Source organism: Sorex araneus, chromosome 2 (assembly GCF_027595985.1).
Source record: "Sorex araneus isolate mSorAra2 chromosome 2, mSorAra2.pri, whole genome shotgun sequence".
In the NCBI taxonomy this organism is placed as follows: Eukaryota; Metazoa; Chordata; class Mammalia; order Eulipotyphla; family Soricidae; genus Sorex; species Sorex araneus.
This window is the reverse complement of record NC_073303.1, coordinates 234618938-234631707: the sequence shown is the minus strand read 5'-3', so window position 1 is coordinate 234631707 and position 12770 is coordinate 234618938. Positions and strand designations below refer to the sequence as shown.

General features: G+C 63.5%; 1 protein-coding gene across 5 annotated transcripts in view; it reads right to left on the bottom strand.

Annotated features, from left to right (window-relative positions):
* Positions 1-12059, bottom strand: part of COL5A3 (collagen type V alpha 3 chain) — a 34410-nt gene extending 22351 nt beyond the window's left edge. For 2 of the 5 annotated variants that reach the window (XM_055127873.1, XM_055127876.1), the window contains exons 1-23: positions 11845-12057; positions 7742-7900; positions 7452-7638; positions 7208-7364; positions 6521-6625; positions 6162-6308; positions 5731-5769; positions 4829-4963; positions 4600-4749; positions 4209-4256; positions 4099-4140; positions 3772-3834; positions 2712-2786; positions 2530-2613; positions 1758-1814; positions 1611-1664; positions 1372-1425; positions 1119-1172; positions 983-1036; positions 670-723; positions 415-459; positions 270-323; positions 29-73 (exon numbers count right to left, since the gene is read on the bottom strand). In XM_055127873.1, the coding sequence (XP_054983848.1) occupies positions 29-73; positions 270-323; positions 415-459; positions 670-723; positions 983-1036; positions 1119-1172; positions 1372-1425; positions 1611-1664; positions 1758-1814; positions 2530-2613; positions 2712-2786; positions 3772-3834; positions 4099-4140; positions 4209-4256; positions 4600-4749; positions 4829-4963; positions 5731-5769; positions 6162-6308; positions 6521-6625; positions 7208-7364; positions 7452-7638; positions 7742-7900; positions 11845-11932 (1950 nt within the window). In that variant the 5' untranslated portion in view covers positions 11933-12057. Of the gene's footprint in view, positions 1-28; positions 74-269; positions 324-414; positions 460-669; positions 724-982; positions 1037-1118; positions 1173-1371; positions 1426-1610; positions 1665-1757; positions 1815-2529; positions 2614-2711; positions 2787-3771; positions 3835-4098; positions 4141-4208; positions 4257-4599; positions 4750-4828; positions 4964-5730; positions 5770-6161; positions 6309-6520; positions 6626-7207; positions 7365-7451; positions 7639-7741; positions 7901-11844 lie in introns of all 5 variants that reach the window. The other 3 variants (XM_055127877.1, XM_055127875.1, XM_055127874.1) reach the window with 3 other exon arrangements.
* Between the last annotated feature and the right edge of the window lie 711 nt (positions 12060-12770).

Here is a 12770-nt window from a genome sequence, read left to right as displayed (position 1 = left end):
AGGTGAGGGGCCGAGAGACGTCACCTACCACATTTCCTTTGGCCCCCGGAGCACCATCGGCGCCGTTGATGCCCTGGAGAGGGGGGAGCAGCAGGCGTGAGTGGGGGGCCCAGACAGCCCCACAGCAGAAGCCTGGGCCCGAGAAGGGGTGGGGGGCACGAGAGGGGCTATGGGAAGCAGGAGAGGGCTGTGGAGGAGAGGGGGCACGGGAGGGGGCAGAGGAACAGGGTGGAGGTGACAGGAGAGGGGGTGTGGGGACTCAATCTCACCCGACGTCCGGGGGGGCCAGGGGAGCCTCTGGGACCCATCAGTCCCCGGAGTCCCTGCAAGGAAGGCGGGTCAGCCAAGCCGCCCTCACCCCCAATCTGAGCCGTGACACCCCCACCTGCACTGGGGAGGGGCCCCGACACTCACCGGTTCTCCAGCCTGGCCCATGGGCCCCTGGGGTCCCTCTGCTCCCTGCAGGAAAGGCACGTCACCCCGGGGAGGGGGCACAGGGGACCCCCCCAGGAGCATCCTCCTTCGCGGGGGCTCAGAGCATCACCCCAAACCAGCCCTGCTCAACCCCCCTAGGAAAGACCCTGACCCCTCACCCTGGCCTCTGCACCCCCAAACTCACACTGGCCTCCCCGCCTTCCCAGCCAGCCCCCCACTTTGTCCCAGACTCACCTTCCTGCCATCTTCCCCAGGTGGCCCCGGCAGCCCCACCCGGCCAAAGTCACCCTGGGGGGGGCAGAGGAGAGTGAAGGGGTGAAAAACAGGGGCACGAGGAGCCCCCAAAGGGAGGAGGGGGTGAAGACTCAGACATGGGCCATGAGGCATCATGGGTACGGGGGTGGACACGATATTGGGGGTCGGTCACATGTCACGGGTATGCAGGTGGAGGTTCTGATATTGGGGATCAGGTGTCATGGTGTAGGGGTGGAGGCTCTGATATTGGGGTTCAGGGTATGGGGGTGCCACCGGGAGGGGTCTCACTCACCCGCTGGCCCTGCTCCCCAGGCAGCCCGGGGAGGCCGTCAAAGCCCCGGTCTCCCTGCGGAATGACACCCCCTTAGCGCCTGACTGAGCCCAGCAACCCCCTGCCTCCCAGGGGCCCCACACTGGCCGCCACCTACCTTGGGTCCTGTGTCGCCAGGGAGGCCCCGAGCCCCATCTGCTCCGGCACGGCCCTAGGTGGGAAGGAGGGGCGATGCCAGCAGAACAGTTGTGAGTGTTCGGGGATCCCTCACACCCCAGGGATGGGGACAAGGTTTGTCTGGGGTCCTGATCCCAGAGGACGTCAACAGAGCCCGGGGTGGTGGAGCTAAGTCACAAGTGGGGAGTCAGAGGACAGAAAGGGGACAGCTTGGGGGAGCAGAAGTCACTCACCATTTTGCCTTCCCGGCCAGGGGGCCCAACAGGTCCCTGAAGGCCTCGGGGACCCTGTGGGAAGAGGGCAAGGAGGAGGGAGAAGAAGCAGGGGAGGGTAAGGTGAGGAGAAAGAGGAGCAAGTTGGGAGGAGGGGAGGAAGTGAGGAGAAGGCAGGGGAAAACTTTCCATCATCACTTAGGACAAGAGGTGACTGTGAAGGAACCCCCAGACCCCTCGGGGCCCTCATCCCCGCTCACCTGTGGGCCCGTCTCTCCCATCTCTCCTTTCAGACCGGGATACCCAGGAAGACCCTGGGCGGAGGGGGGAACAAACACAGATGTGGGGGCCTGGGCTGGAGAAGGCTCCCCCTCTCCCTGGCGTACCCCGCCCCACGCAGTACTCACCGTGGGGCCCGGGCGTCCAGTGAGTCCCACGGGGCCAGGGGGGCCCTTCATAGAGAGCTGGAAAGACGGGGGGGCAGAGCCTCAGGCCCCAGACTCCCCCCGTGACCCCTGCCTCTTTGCAGTTAGGTCTCTCAAGGGGAATGGGGGGTCACATTCAGCAGTGCTCAGGGCTGAGTCCTGGCTCTGGCTCAGAGATCACTCCTGGCAGTACTGGGGGACTCTATGGGGTGCCGGGGATGGAACCCGGGTCGACCACATGCCAGGTCAGCACCCTCCCCTGCCGTGATGCAGCCCACACGGGTGGTGCTCAGGAGCGTCCCCTGGTGGCGACTGGGGGAATCACACAGTGCCAGGGATGAAACTCAGATCTAGGGTCCAGGCAAAGGCCAGCGCCCCCGGCTGTCCTCTTTCGGGTCCTCACTAAAGCTTTGTGCTTTTTTAAATTTTTTTGGTTTTTTGGTCACACCTGGTGATGCTCAGGGGTTACTCCTGGCTCTGCACTCAGGAGTTACTCCTGGCCGTGCTCAGGGGCCATACGGGATGCTGGGAATCAAACCCGGCAAATTCCGCCCCCCCTCCTCCCCCGCTGTTCTATCGCTACAGCCCCAGATTTTTTAATTTTTTAGTTTTTAATTTTATTTTTAGAAAGTTGTTCACACTATTTGATGGCTCTCACCAGGGCTTTCTGGGACATGGCTGAGACTTGGCTCCACACCAGGCCTCGGTGCCCCCCGCTGCCCTTCCCGTGGTCCCCTTTCGGCCCCCGACCCACCTGAGCCTGCTGCAGGACGGCCTGGGCCTGGGCCTGCTGGAAGGATATGGGGGCGCCTCCAGGGGAGCTGCTTGCAAACTGGAACTGGGGGGCAGCGGGGGGTGAGCGGAGCCTGCTGTGGATGGCCCCTCGTGGGTCCGGGGTCCACCCGTCTGGGAGGGCCCAACCTCGCGCCCTCTCACCGGCATCATGATCACGGTGCCCGGGAGGCCGCGGATGCCGTCCATGCCCGGCATTCCTGGGTGGCCAGGGGGGCCCTGGAGAGTGGAGGCGAGGAGGGGAGGAGGGGGAGAGGGGGAGGAGGAGGGGAGGGGGGGAAGGGAGGCAGCACCAGAGGTGAGAAAGATGGAGGGAGGGGGAGAGAGAGAAAGAGAGCGTCAAACAGAGGGCGGAAGGACACAGGGACAGAGCCAGAGGGCAGTGGGCAGGGCTGACCCGGCTTTGAGCCCCAACATCCCACAGGGTTCCCCGAGTCCAGGAGTGATCTGGAGCGATCCCAGAGTCTAGAACCAGGAGTCAGCCCTCAGCAATGCTGGGAACGGCCGTGAAACAAAACGGAAAACCAAAGTAGAAGTGAAAAAAGACAAAAGGACAGAAAGAGAAAATGGAAATGATGGGAGGACAGGGGTGAGTGGGTGAGAGAGAAGGGCGAAGAGAGGCAGGGACAGGCGGAGAGAGACCAAGAGAGGCAGGGAGACAAAGAGAGACAGAGAGAGGTAGAGGGATACAGAGAGAAGCAGAGAGGCAGAGACAGAGAGACAGTGAGAGATGAAGAGAGACAGCGAGAGGCGGAGGGAGACGGAAAGGGACAGTGAGAGGTGGAGAGAGACAGCGAGAGGCGGAGAGAGGGGAGCAGAAGGACATTCTGGGTCCAGCCCAGCTCTGCAGGCTGTGTGGCCCCTGGTCCATGCCCGCCCCCACGGCCACCCAGCACTGGATTAGGAAGAGGCCCTGAGCCCCGCCAGGTGTGGGCCCAAGAGCAGAAAATGCAAAGGAAGAATAGATGGAGATGGAGGTGTGGAAAAGGGAGGTGGGAAGAGAGAGAGAGAGAGAGAGAGAGAGATGGGCCAGAGGCTGAAAGTGAGAGACAGAGACAGAGAGAGAGGGAGGCAGAGGGAGAGAGGGAGACAGGGTGAGGGGGGCCCGGGCAGGCGGGGAGGCAGGAGGCGGGGAGAGAGAGTGGAAGGGTCACCCCCTCTCACACCCCCTCGCCAACCTCAGCGCCCTGCCAGGGTCTCTTACCGGCAGGCCTCGATCCCCAGGGATTCCGGGGGGGCCAGGAGGGCCCGACGGACCAGCCAGCCCCTGTTGGGGACGAAGAGAAGTCCCAGGATGAAGCCAGCCGCCCCCTGCACGGATGAACCCACATACACCCCGACTTTCCATCCTGGCCCGTCCAGGCCTCAGCCTTTGAGCTCCCAGGGTCCGACCAATGGTCTTGGCCTGGCCAGTCATAGCCCCACCAAACCTTCACACACGCACACACGCACACATGCATACACACACATCCCACACCACACCACACCCTGTCTGCAAGAGAAAGGGCCAGGGAACACGACCGGCACTCACCCGGGGTCCTGGGGCTCCAGGAGGGCCCTCAAACTGCTGTCCCTGAGGGGGGAATTGCAGGCATGAGCCCCGTTCCAGCCCAGAGCCCCCTCCCGACCTGGCCCCCTTACCTGCTCCACCACCGCGGGCTCTCCTTTCTCGCCCTTCTCTCCGGCGTCCTGGGGTGGAAAGAGGGGAGCCCTAAGTCTCAGGCATGAGACTCACGGCTGACACACTCACACTCACACACACGTGTGCGCATTCAGGCACACGTGCGCACCACATATATGTATGCACGGCACTCATGCTTATACACATGTGTACTGTGTGTAAACACATTTGCACACACCACACAGACACATGCATGTGTTTACATGTGCACAAACCCGGATGTAAGAAACATGTGCTTACACAGAGCCAGGACTAGCCCCTGAGCAGGGTGCAGCCCCCAAATAATGAAGATAAATAGGGAGGGCTCCAGAAGGTCCCCCTCCCCTTCCCGAAATCAGCACCCCAACTCACTGGAAAGATCTGGAAGTGCGTCCGCAATGACCGTTCTGCTGCCCGGAAGTTGGGGCCTATGGTGGGGTCACCCCCTTCTTCCTCGCCCTCTCCGGCTAACGCCGGGTCCAGGGTCTCCAGTTCCGATCCGCTATCAGGGTCCAGGAGCCCCTGGGGACGTCAGAACAGACCCACGTTGGCCCCCGTCACTTCCTCGTGTTGGGCCCAGTCCCGTCCCCTTCACACTGACCTCGGGGATAGTGACATCGCTGCCCATGCTCAAGGTCACCGGGTCCGTGGCATCCACAGGCGAGGGGCTCGGAGGCGGGCTCAGCGGCGGGCTCGGAGAGGGCGGGGGCGCCGGTTGGGGGCCGTGAGTGGCGCTCTACATGACAGACAGGTGGCTCAGCCAATGAAAGCAAAGGGGAGGGCGGGTGCATAGCTGATAACTGTGGTTCGAGCCCCGAGCGCGCATGGGGTGTTTTCCCTCCAGCGCCCCCGCCCGCTCCACCAGCCCCGGAGTGGGGATAGAGTTGGAAACCCTAAAATATGGACAGAAAGGGGGTCGGGGGAGCAGGGACCGAGGCGACACCCGGACTGCGGGGTCCTCGGAGCCTTTGCACGGACATGCGGGGCGCGGGGCAGCCAGCAGGGGGAGCCCTGGCCCTGCAGGCGGCGCCCGGGGCCGGCCGGGGCGTGGAGGCCACGCTACAGCGCCCAGGGCCGGGGTCAGGGAGCAGCCCTGGGGCCAGGCTCCGGGAAGCGCCCCCACATGACCTTCCGCAGGCAGAGCGGGGCGCCAGCGGGAGGGAGTGGCCCGGGAGGAAACTGGGTCAAGGGCGCTGGGAGAGACAGCCGAGGAAGGAAAGAGAGAGAGACAGAGAGAGAGAGACATGTAGACACACGCATTGTGGGGGGGAATGCTGAGAGTGTGGGGCGCACCCCCCCGAATACCAGAGCCGTCGCCAATGCTGGTCCCACTCAAAGGCCCTGGCCAGGGACATCGCCCCTAACACACGAATGACCCTAATGAATCCTACAACTGGTGACCCTGTGAGGATTCCCCGTTTAACCAGAGGCAATCCCCCCTCCCGTCAATGACCCAGAACCAGTGACATTCCAACAAGACCCCCCCTCCGCGGCCCCACTCACCTCCAGCCCTGCTGCCATCTCCATCTCCTCCATGACGCCCTGAGAACCAACCAGCCTAGAGTGATCCCCTCGCCCATGAATCCCAGTCCTGGCTCCCGTGACACCCCCCGCACCCCAACATCAGCCCCAATCTTCCCCTTAGGGGTTCAACCTAAAACCCCGAGAACAAAGCATCCCCTGCCCCAGAGCTGGAGGTTAGGGCGGGTCGGGGCACCACCATCAGGAGGATGGGAGGTGAGAGGCCAGGCGGGAGGAGAGAGGCCAGGAGGCAGAGGAGAGGCGAGGCGGGAGGAGAGAGGCAAGGCGGGAGGAGAGAGGCCAGGCGAGAGGAGAGAGGCCAGGCGGGAGGAGAGAGGCCAGGAGGCAGAGGAGAGGCCAGGCGGGAGGAGAGACGCCAGGCATGGTTCGCATGAGATATTGCACCCCCTTACCTGGGTCTCCGGGAGGCCGGGAGGTGGGGTCACGGCTGCTGTGTTCTTGTTCTTCTTCCGACCCTTGCCCTTGCCCTTGCCCTTCTTCTTCCCCATGCCCTTCCCCTTCCTCTTGGGGGCCGGCGTCTCTGGCTCCACCTGGGGGTGCTGGGAACAGGGTCTCACTCAGCCACTCATCCAGGCTGCAGCCCTGGAACTCCTGCCCTGGGCACAGGTGGTTCTGGCAGAGCGACAAAGCTCCCGGAAGCCAGGGATGGGGAACTGGATCAGGACTCGGATCGGTCCTTGGATCTGGGGGGCTTAGGATGGAAGCGTTTCTCCAGGCTGGAGCCCCCTGCTCCACCCCCCGCCCCACTCACCTCCAAGGGTCCCGGGTGTGGCTGGTCACAGCCCAGAAGGTGCCGCTCGCAGGCCTCGAAGGCAGCGCGGGGGTCGGGGATGATGATCAGTTCCTGAATGTGGCCCTGGAAAGAGGGGGAGTGGGAGGGGAGGCCCCATAACCTGCCCAGCGCTATCTCCAACCCCCATTTCTCGGCCCTGCCCTGCTCCAGAACCTGGACCTGGGCATTTCCCCTCCACGAGCCCCCTGAGTGGGACCCTCCAGACAGGCAGGGGAGAAGCGCTGAGCAGAGCCCCTAACGCACGTCTGCCAGTCACATGTCTGTTTCAGGCATGCTAGCTCCAGGGGTCCCTATAGTGGCCCTGGAGAGGTTGAGGATGGGGGGCGCAGAGGGACGTGTAGGATGAGACCCCTGAGTCTCGTGGAAGTGACACATCTACGTTATGCACGTGGGTATGTGCTCCTCCAAAACCCCCAAAGCCAGCGCCTGGTCTCACGCTCACCCCATCACACACTGTCCCGGTCACCCGCACAGCAGCACGCCATCCCCCACTCCCGTCTGTGGGGGCACCACACCATCTTGCCCTGCCGCAGCCCCCCCACTCCCCTTCTCTCCATCTCCCATCTCCCCTCTGTGCCCCACTGCCAATTCTCTGAACGCAGGTTGTGACAAATGTTGCCCCATTTCGCTCCAGAAAAACTCTACCTCAAAAGCCTCCTCCCCAGGGTCGAGGGTCCCCAGCATGGTGAGTCCAGCCAGGCTGACCGAGGAAGGTCCCTGGCCCACAGCAGGTGGCTGCGGCACACAATCAATGACCAAGGTCACCACTGCGCCATCCACGCTGACTGCCAGCCGATGCCACCTGCGAGGGAGAGAGGCTCAGTGTGTTTGGGGGGGTCCATCTCCCCGCCCCCTCCCCAGGACCCCCGCTCCCCATCTCTTTGCTCACCTGCCGTCCGTGAGGTTGACCTGCTTGGGGAGGGAACGGAAGGGGTCCCCGAGGCTGCCCCGTGTTGGCCCCAGGGCCAGGCCCAGCTGCCGCCTGCTGTCCTGGCCGTACACGGACAGCAGCACGGACGGCGGGGCCGGCTGGGATCGCAGCGTTGTCAGCACCGAGAAGTTCTCAGGGAAGCCGTCTGGGGGCGAAGGGCAGCTCAGACGGCCTGGCAGGGACCCCCAACACGGGACCCTCCCCACCATTCCCAGGGCGAGGCCCAGCCCCCCACCGCGCCCACTCACCCGGGAACAGCTCACGCGTGGGGACCGCCAAGGAACTGGCCTTGTCCACGGAGAAAGCTCGGTCCCCCTGCGGGGTCCTCTGGGGACACAAACCAGGCACCTCTGGGACACGGGCCTGGCCCCCTCGGACACCTAGGCCGGCCAGCACATCTATGGGGTCTGCAGGGAGAGGAGGGGGGAGATGCTCAGGGCAGCTCAGATTGGGAGACACCACCACCCCCCTGCCATGTCTTCGGGTCCAGGGGAAGGCCAGCGCCCCCCTCCCCCACAGTTGTTCCAGCCTCATCAGCCTGTTGACTCTTGTTTTTATTTCTTCGCTTGGTTTTTGGTGAGAACCATAAGGGAAAAAAAAAAAAGCTGACCTAGTTCTGGGATGAATCAAAGCTTCCTGGCCTGCGCCCCAGAGTCAGACTGTCCCTCGGCCCGCTCCACACGCCCCCACACCAAGTCCCCGGGGCTGTGTCTGGGGCCCTGCACTGCCTTACGGGGCAAACCACGTTTCCTGAGCCCCTCCCCTGGCAACCCCTCCGACCCCCTCCTTGACCACCATCACCTCTGACCTCCCTCTGACTACCATCTCCTGATCCTCTCCTTGACCACCTGACCTCCTCCCTCTGACAACCACCTCTCCAGACCCTCTGTCCTCAGACCCCCTCTTTGACTAGTATCGCCTGTGACCCCCTCCCTCTGACTACCACCTTTCCTGATGCTTCCTCTCTCTGACTTCCTCCCTGGCACCGTCACCTGTGACCTCCTCCCTCTGAATACTACCTCCCTGACCTCTCTTTCCTCTGACTCCCCCTTTGGTGTTTTCGTTTTATTTTAGTTTTTGGCTCTTGGGCCACACCCGGGGATGCTCAGGGCTGATTCCTGGCTCTGTTCTCAGGATTCATTCCTCGGGCTACTCGGGGACCCTCTGAGATGTCAGGGGTACAAAGCAAACACCCTCCCCGCTGCCCTATCTCAGGCCCCCTAACTCCCCTTTGACCAACACCCCACAACCTGTGACCACTGCCACTTCAGACCCCCACCCTCCAACTACCCTGACCTCCTCCCTCTGTCTTCCCCATCTGGCCTCCTCTCCCATTCCCTCCTCCATCCTTGGCCTCTGACCTCCTCTCTGTTTGTTTGTTTGTTTTTAATTTTGGGGTCACACCCAGCAATGCACAGGGTTTCTCCTAGCTCATGTACTCAGGAATTAACTCCTGGCGGTGCTCACGGGACCATATGGGATGCTGGGAATCGAAGCCGGGTCGGCTGCGTGCAAGGCAAATGCCCTGACCTCCTCTCTGTTTGATAACCCCTGACCTGCCCCCAACCCATGCCAAGGGAAGGCCCCCTTAGGCCGACCAGACCCCAGCCAGGCCTTCCCGCCCATCCCACCCCACCCAACCCGCCAGGGCTAAGTGGAACCACATGGCCCAGGCCAGGGGGAGGGTCCCTGCTTGCCGGCCCCCCCAGACTGTCCCACTAACCCCCTGACCCAGCCTCCTCTTGGCAGGAGTCAGCAGCAGCTGTCAATTTGCCCATGACCTCGCCCTGGGGGCGGCTGTGTGACCTCACCGCTGGCAGCAGGGGTGGGGGGCCAGACTAGGGGGAGGCAGGGGGTGGACCGGGCCAGAGGACACAGAGCCCCTGCAGTGAGCAGACTCCTTCCCCACTCTGGCCCTCCTGTACCCCGACTGTAGGGAGGGTCTCTGAGGGCCCATCTGCCCAGCTCCTCCCAGACACCCGGCTGCCTTTTCTTGGTTCTCCCATCATCTTCCCAACTGATCTCTCCCTCCCTCCCTCTCTCTCCCTCTCTCTCTCCTCCCTTAAATGTTTTGGTTTTGGGGCCACACCAGGTAACATTCAGGGGTCACTCCTGACCATGCCTAAAGACGCTGTGGGGTGCCGGGCAAGTGTCCTCCTGCTGTCTTCTCTCTGTCCCCTTCTCTCTCCGCCTGGATACCGGCAGCCACTTCCTGGCCCCCCAATGCCAGAGTGCCCGCTAACTGTCCCCTATCCCAGAGTGCTCATTACTGCCTCAATCTCAGAGTGCTCACTCACTGCCCCCAATCCAAGTGCTCACTAACTGCCCCCAGCCCCAGAGTGCTCACTACTGCCGCCTCCGTGGCTAGGTTGTTCCCAGGCTAAGATTCGGGGTTCCCAGGCTCAGCAGACCACAAAAGTCACCTCTCCCCCGCAAGCTGGGGAGGGCTGAGCCCCGTAATCCACCCAGTGTGACTGTCCCCAGCTCCCACTTGCTCGGATCCCCCCACCCCGGCAGCATCAACGCCACAAACTAGGGTTTCCCGCCAACCGAACACCCCGCCTGCATGAAAAGCTCTTGACCCCCTAGTCCCGGCTTCCGTGGCGGGGTCCCTCCGGGTGACCTTTTGGAAACTGACTGCCCTTTCTTCTCTCGCCTGGCGGCTGCACAACCCACACACACAAGAGCCATTGAACCCCGCCGTCGGGGTGGGGGTCCCTGCAGGACCCCACAGCCCTGCCCCCACCGCCTCGTTCCTATGCAGTGGGTCCAGGCCTCAGGAAGTGGGGGGCAGCGGGGTGGGGTGGAGGGAAGCCACTAGGCGGGATCTTGGCTGGAGAGAGGGGTGCAGCGGGCAGTGGGTGTTCCTGCAAATTCCCTGGGGGTTCGGGTTGGGGGAAGAGAGATTTCCAGGGTGTGCTTGGGGATTGGGGTGCACGTGCTGTGGGTGTGCCCAGGGCCAGGCCCCCGCTGGTGGGCGCCAGACGGAAGAATGACCCTCTGCAGACAGCGCCTGTCCACCTCTGGCCAGGGCGTGTCAGCATGTGCTGAGCCCAGGGCGGGGGCGGGTGACAAGTTGTGGCCACCGGCGGCGCTGCCTAGGCGTGGGAATCGGCCTGCGCCCACCTGACCTCAAGCCTGGGTACACTCATTTGTGGGGGCCACATTCACCCTTAGGGATCTGCGGGGAGGGCCTGGCCTGGGATCTCTCACCCAGGGAAGCCCCTTGGACCTCCACCTGGGGGCCCGGCACTTTATGCAGTGCCCCCCCCCCCGCCCCCGCTCCCGCGCCCCCCACCCAGAAGCCAAGGGGCAGGGCTTGGAGTCCCGCCAGATGCGCGCAGCTGGGCGTGCGTCAGCGCTGACTCACCCGGCCCGCGGCCCCCCGGGACCCTTGTGGGGGGGTGCCCTGAGAAATTCCTCGGGAAAAAAACACCCAAGGCTCGGAGGTTGGGGTGGGGGCAATTTCCACTCCCGCCCCCGCCCGCGCCCCACCCCGCCCCGCGGGGGCCCCGCCCCACAGTGGCCGCCCAGACCCCTGTCCATGGTGCTGATCGGCTCTGGGCGCAAAGGGGTGGGGGGTCGGGGGGGGGGTGGCAACAGGGACGGAGAAGGCCGTGAGGCTACTTAGGGGGGATACTGAGGGCACCCGAATCCCCAGGCGAAATCACTGGGAACCACATCCTGGGTCCACATTCCTTTCGGCCCCAATCTCGGCCACACCCTCAGAGAGGGTCCCCCAAAGACCAGACCAGATCACACCCGCGGCGCCCTACCCCCAGACCCCCACAACCCAGACCCCACGCGACTCTAGCCCCAGTACTCCAATTCATGCCGTCCACTCCAGCCCCCCAAGGCCCACACACAGTTCCGGCCACGCCCACAGTGGCTGCTCACAGCCATGATCGCACCTTCCCAAAGTCCGCACTCCTGCAGACACACGCACTCACATAATCTCACACACACGCGCACTCACGCACTCGCGTGCACATATTCGCACACACGCGCACACAATCACGCACGCACACGCATGCACATACTCACGTGCAAACACATTCATGCGCACACACTCATGCACACACATGCAAACGCAATCGCACACATTCACAATCGGGCACACACACACTATGCACACACACACACACACACTCACACAATCTCCCCACACTGCCCTGTAAACCTTGGGGTCAATTCCCCAGCCCCGCACCAGCTGTCACAACCCCCAAGGCCCCACAGTAGTTGCAGGGGCGCAAACACCGGGCCCCCAGCCTCCTGCACGCCCCCCACCCCCAGGACACCTCCCCACCGGATCCCACCCTCCGGGGTCCCCGCTCCTCAGCCCTCAGCTCACCAGCCCGCATCCGGGGCAACAGCTGAAGCGCGAGCAGAAGCAGGCAAGGGCCGGCCCGCGGGGGATCCAGGCCCAGGGGCCCCCCCATCCCGGCGGGGCGCTTGCTCGGCTCTGGGCGCGCTCGCCGCTCTGCTCCCGGCCGGCAGGACCGGCTGAGACGAAGACCCGCCCGGCCTCGCCCGGCTAGGCGGAGAGGGCGGCGGCGCCGGGCGTGGGGCGAGGCTGTGCCGATTGGCCGCGGGGTGCAGGGGCGGACCCCTGAGCCTCGGCGCCCCTCCCACCGGCCTTAGAACTCTGGGCGCCCCAGCCCCGCCCCAAACCCTCTCCTAAGGACAGGGCTCTCCGTGGCGAGTCAGCCTCATTCAAACTTTTTTTGTTTTGTTTTTAGTGTCTGGGCCACACCCGGTGATGCACAGGGGTGACTCCTGGCTCTGCACTCAGGGATCGCTCCTGGCGGGCTCCGGGGACCATATGGGGTGACGGGATGGAAGCCCGGCGGCCGCGTGCGAGGCAAGCGCCCTCCCAGCTGTCCTACAGCTGCGATCGCATCATTCAAACTTTTTTTTTCCCTTTTGGTTTTTGGACCGCACCTGGCGGTGCTCGGGGTTGACTCCTGACTGCGCTGAGGGATTCCCCCTCCCCCACCCCACTGGCTGTGCTCTCGCTTCACCCCTTATCTGTTCTCTAATTTGCATCCAGGGGACTGGAGCAATAGCACAGCGGGGAGGGCGTTTGCCTTGCACCCAGTTGACCTAGGTTCGATTCCTAGCATCCCATAGGGTCCCCGGAGCACTGCCAGAAGTAATTCCTGAGTGCAGAGCCAGGAGTAACCCCTGTGCATCGCCAGGTGTGACCAAAAAAAAATTTTTTTTTGTATCCAGGCTTCAGATTAGAAATGGCAGTTTAACAGAGAATCCTGCCTGATT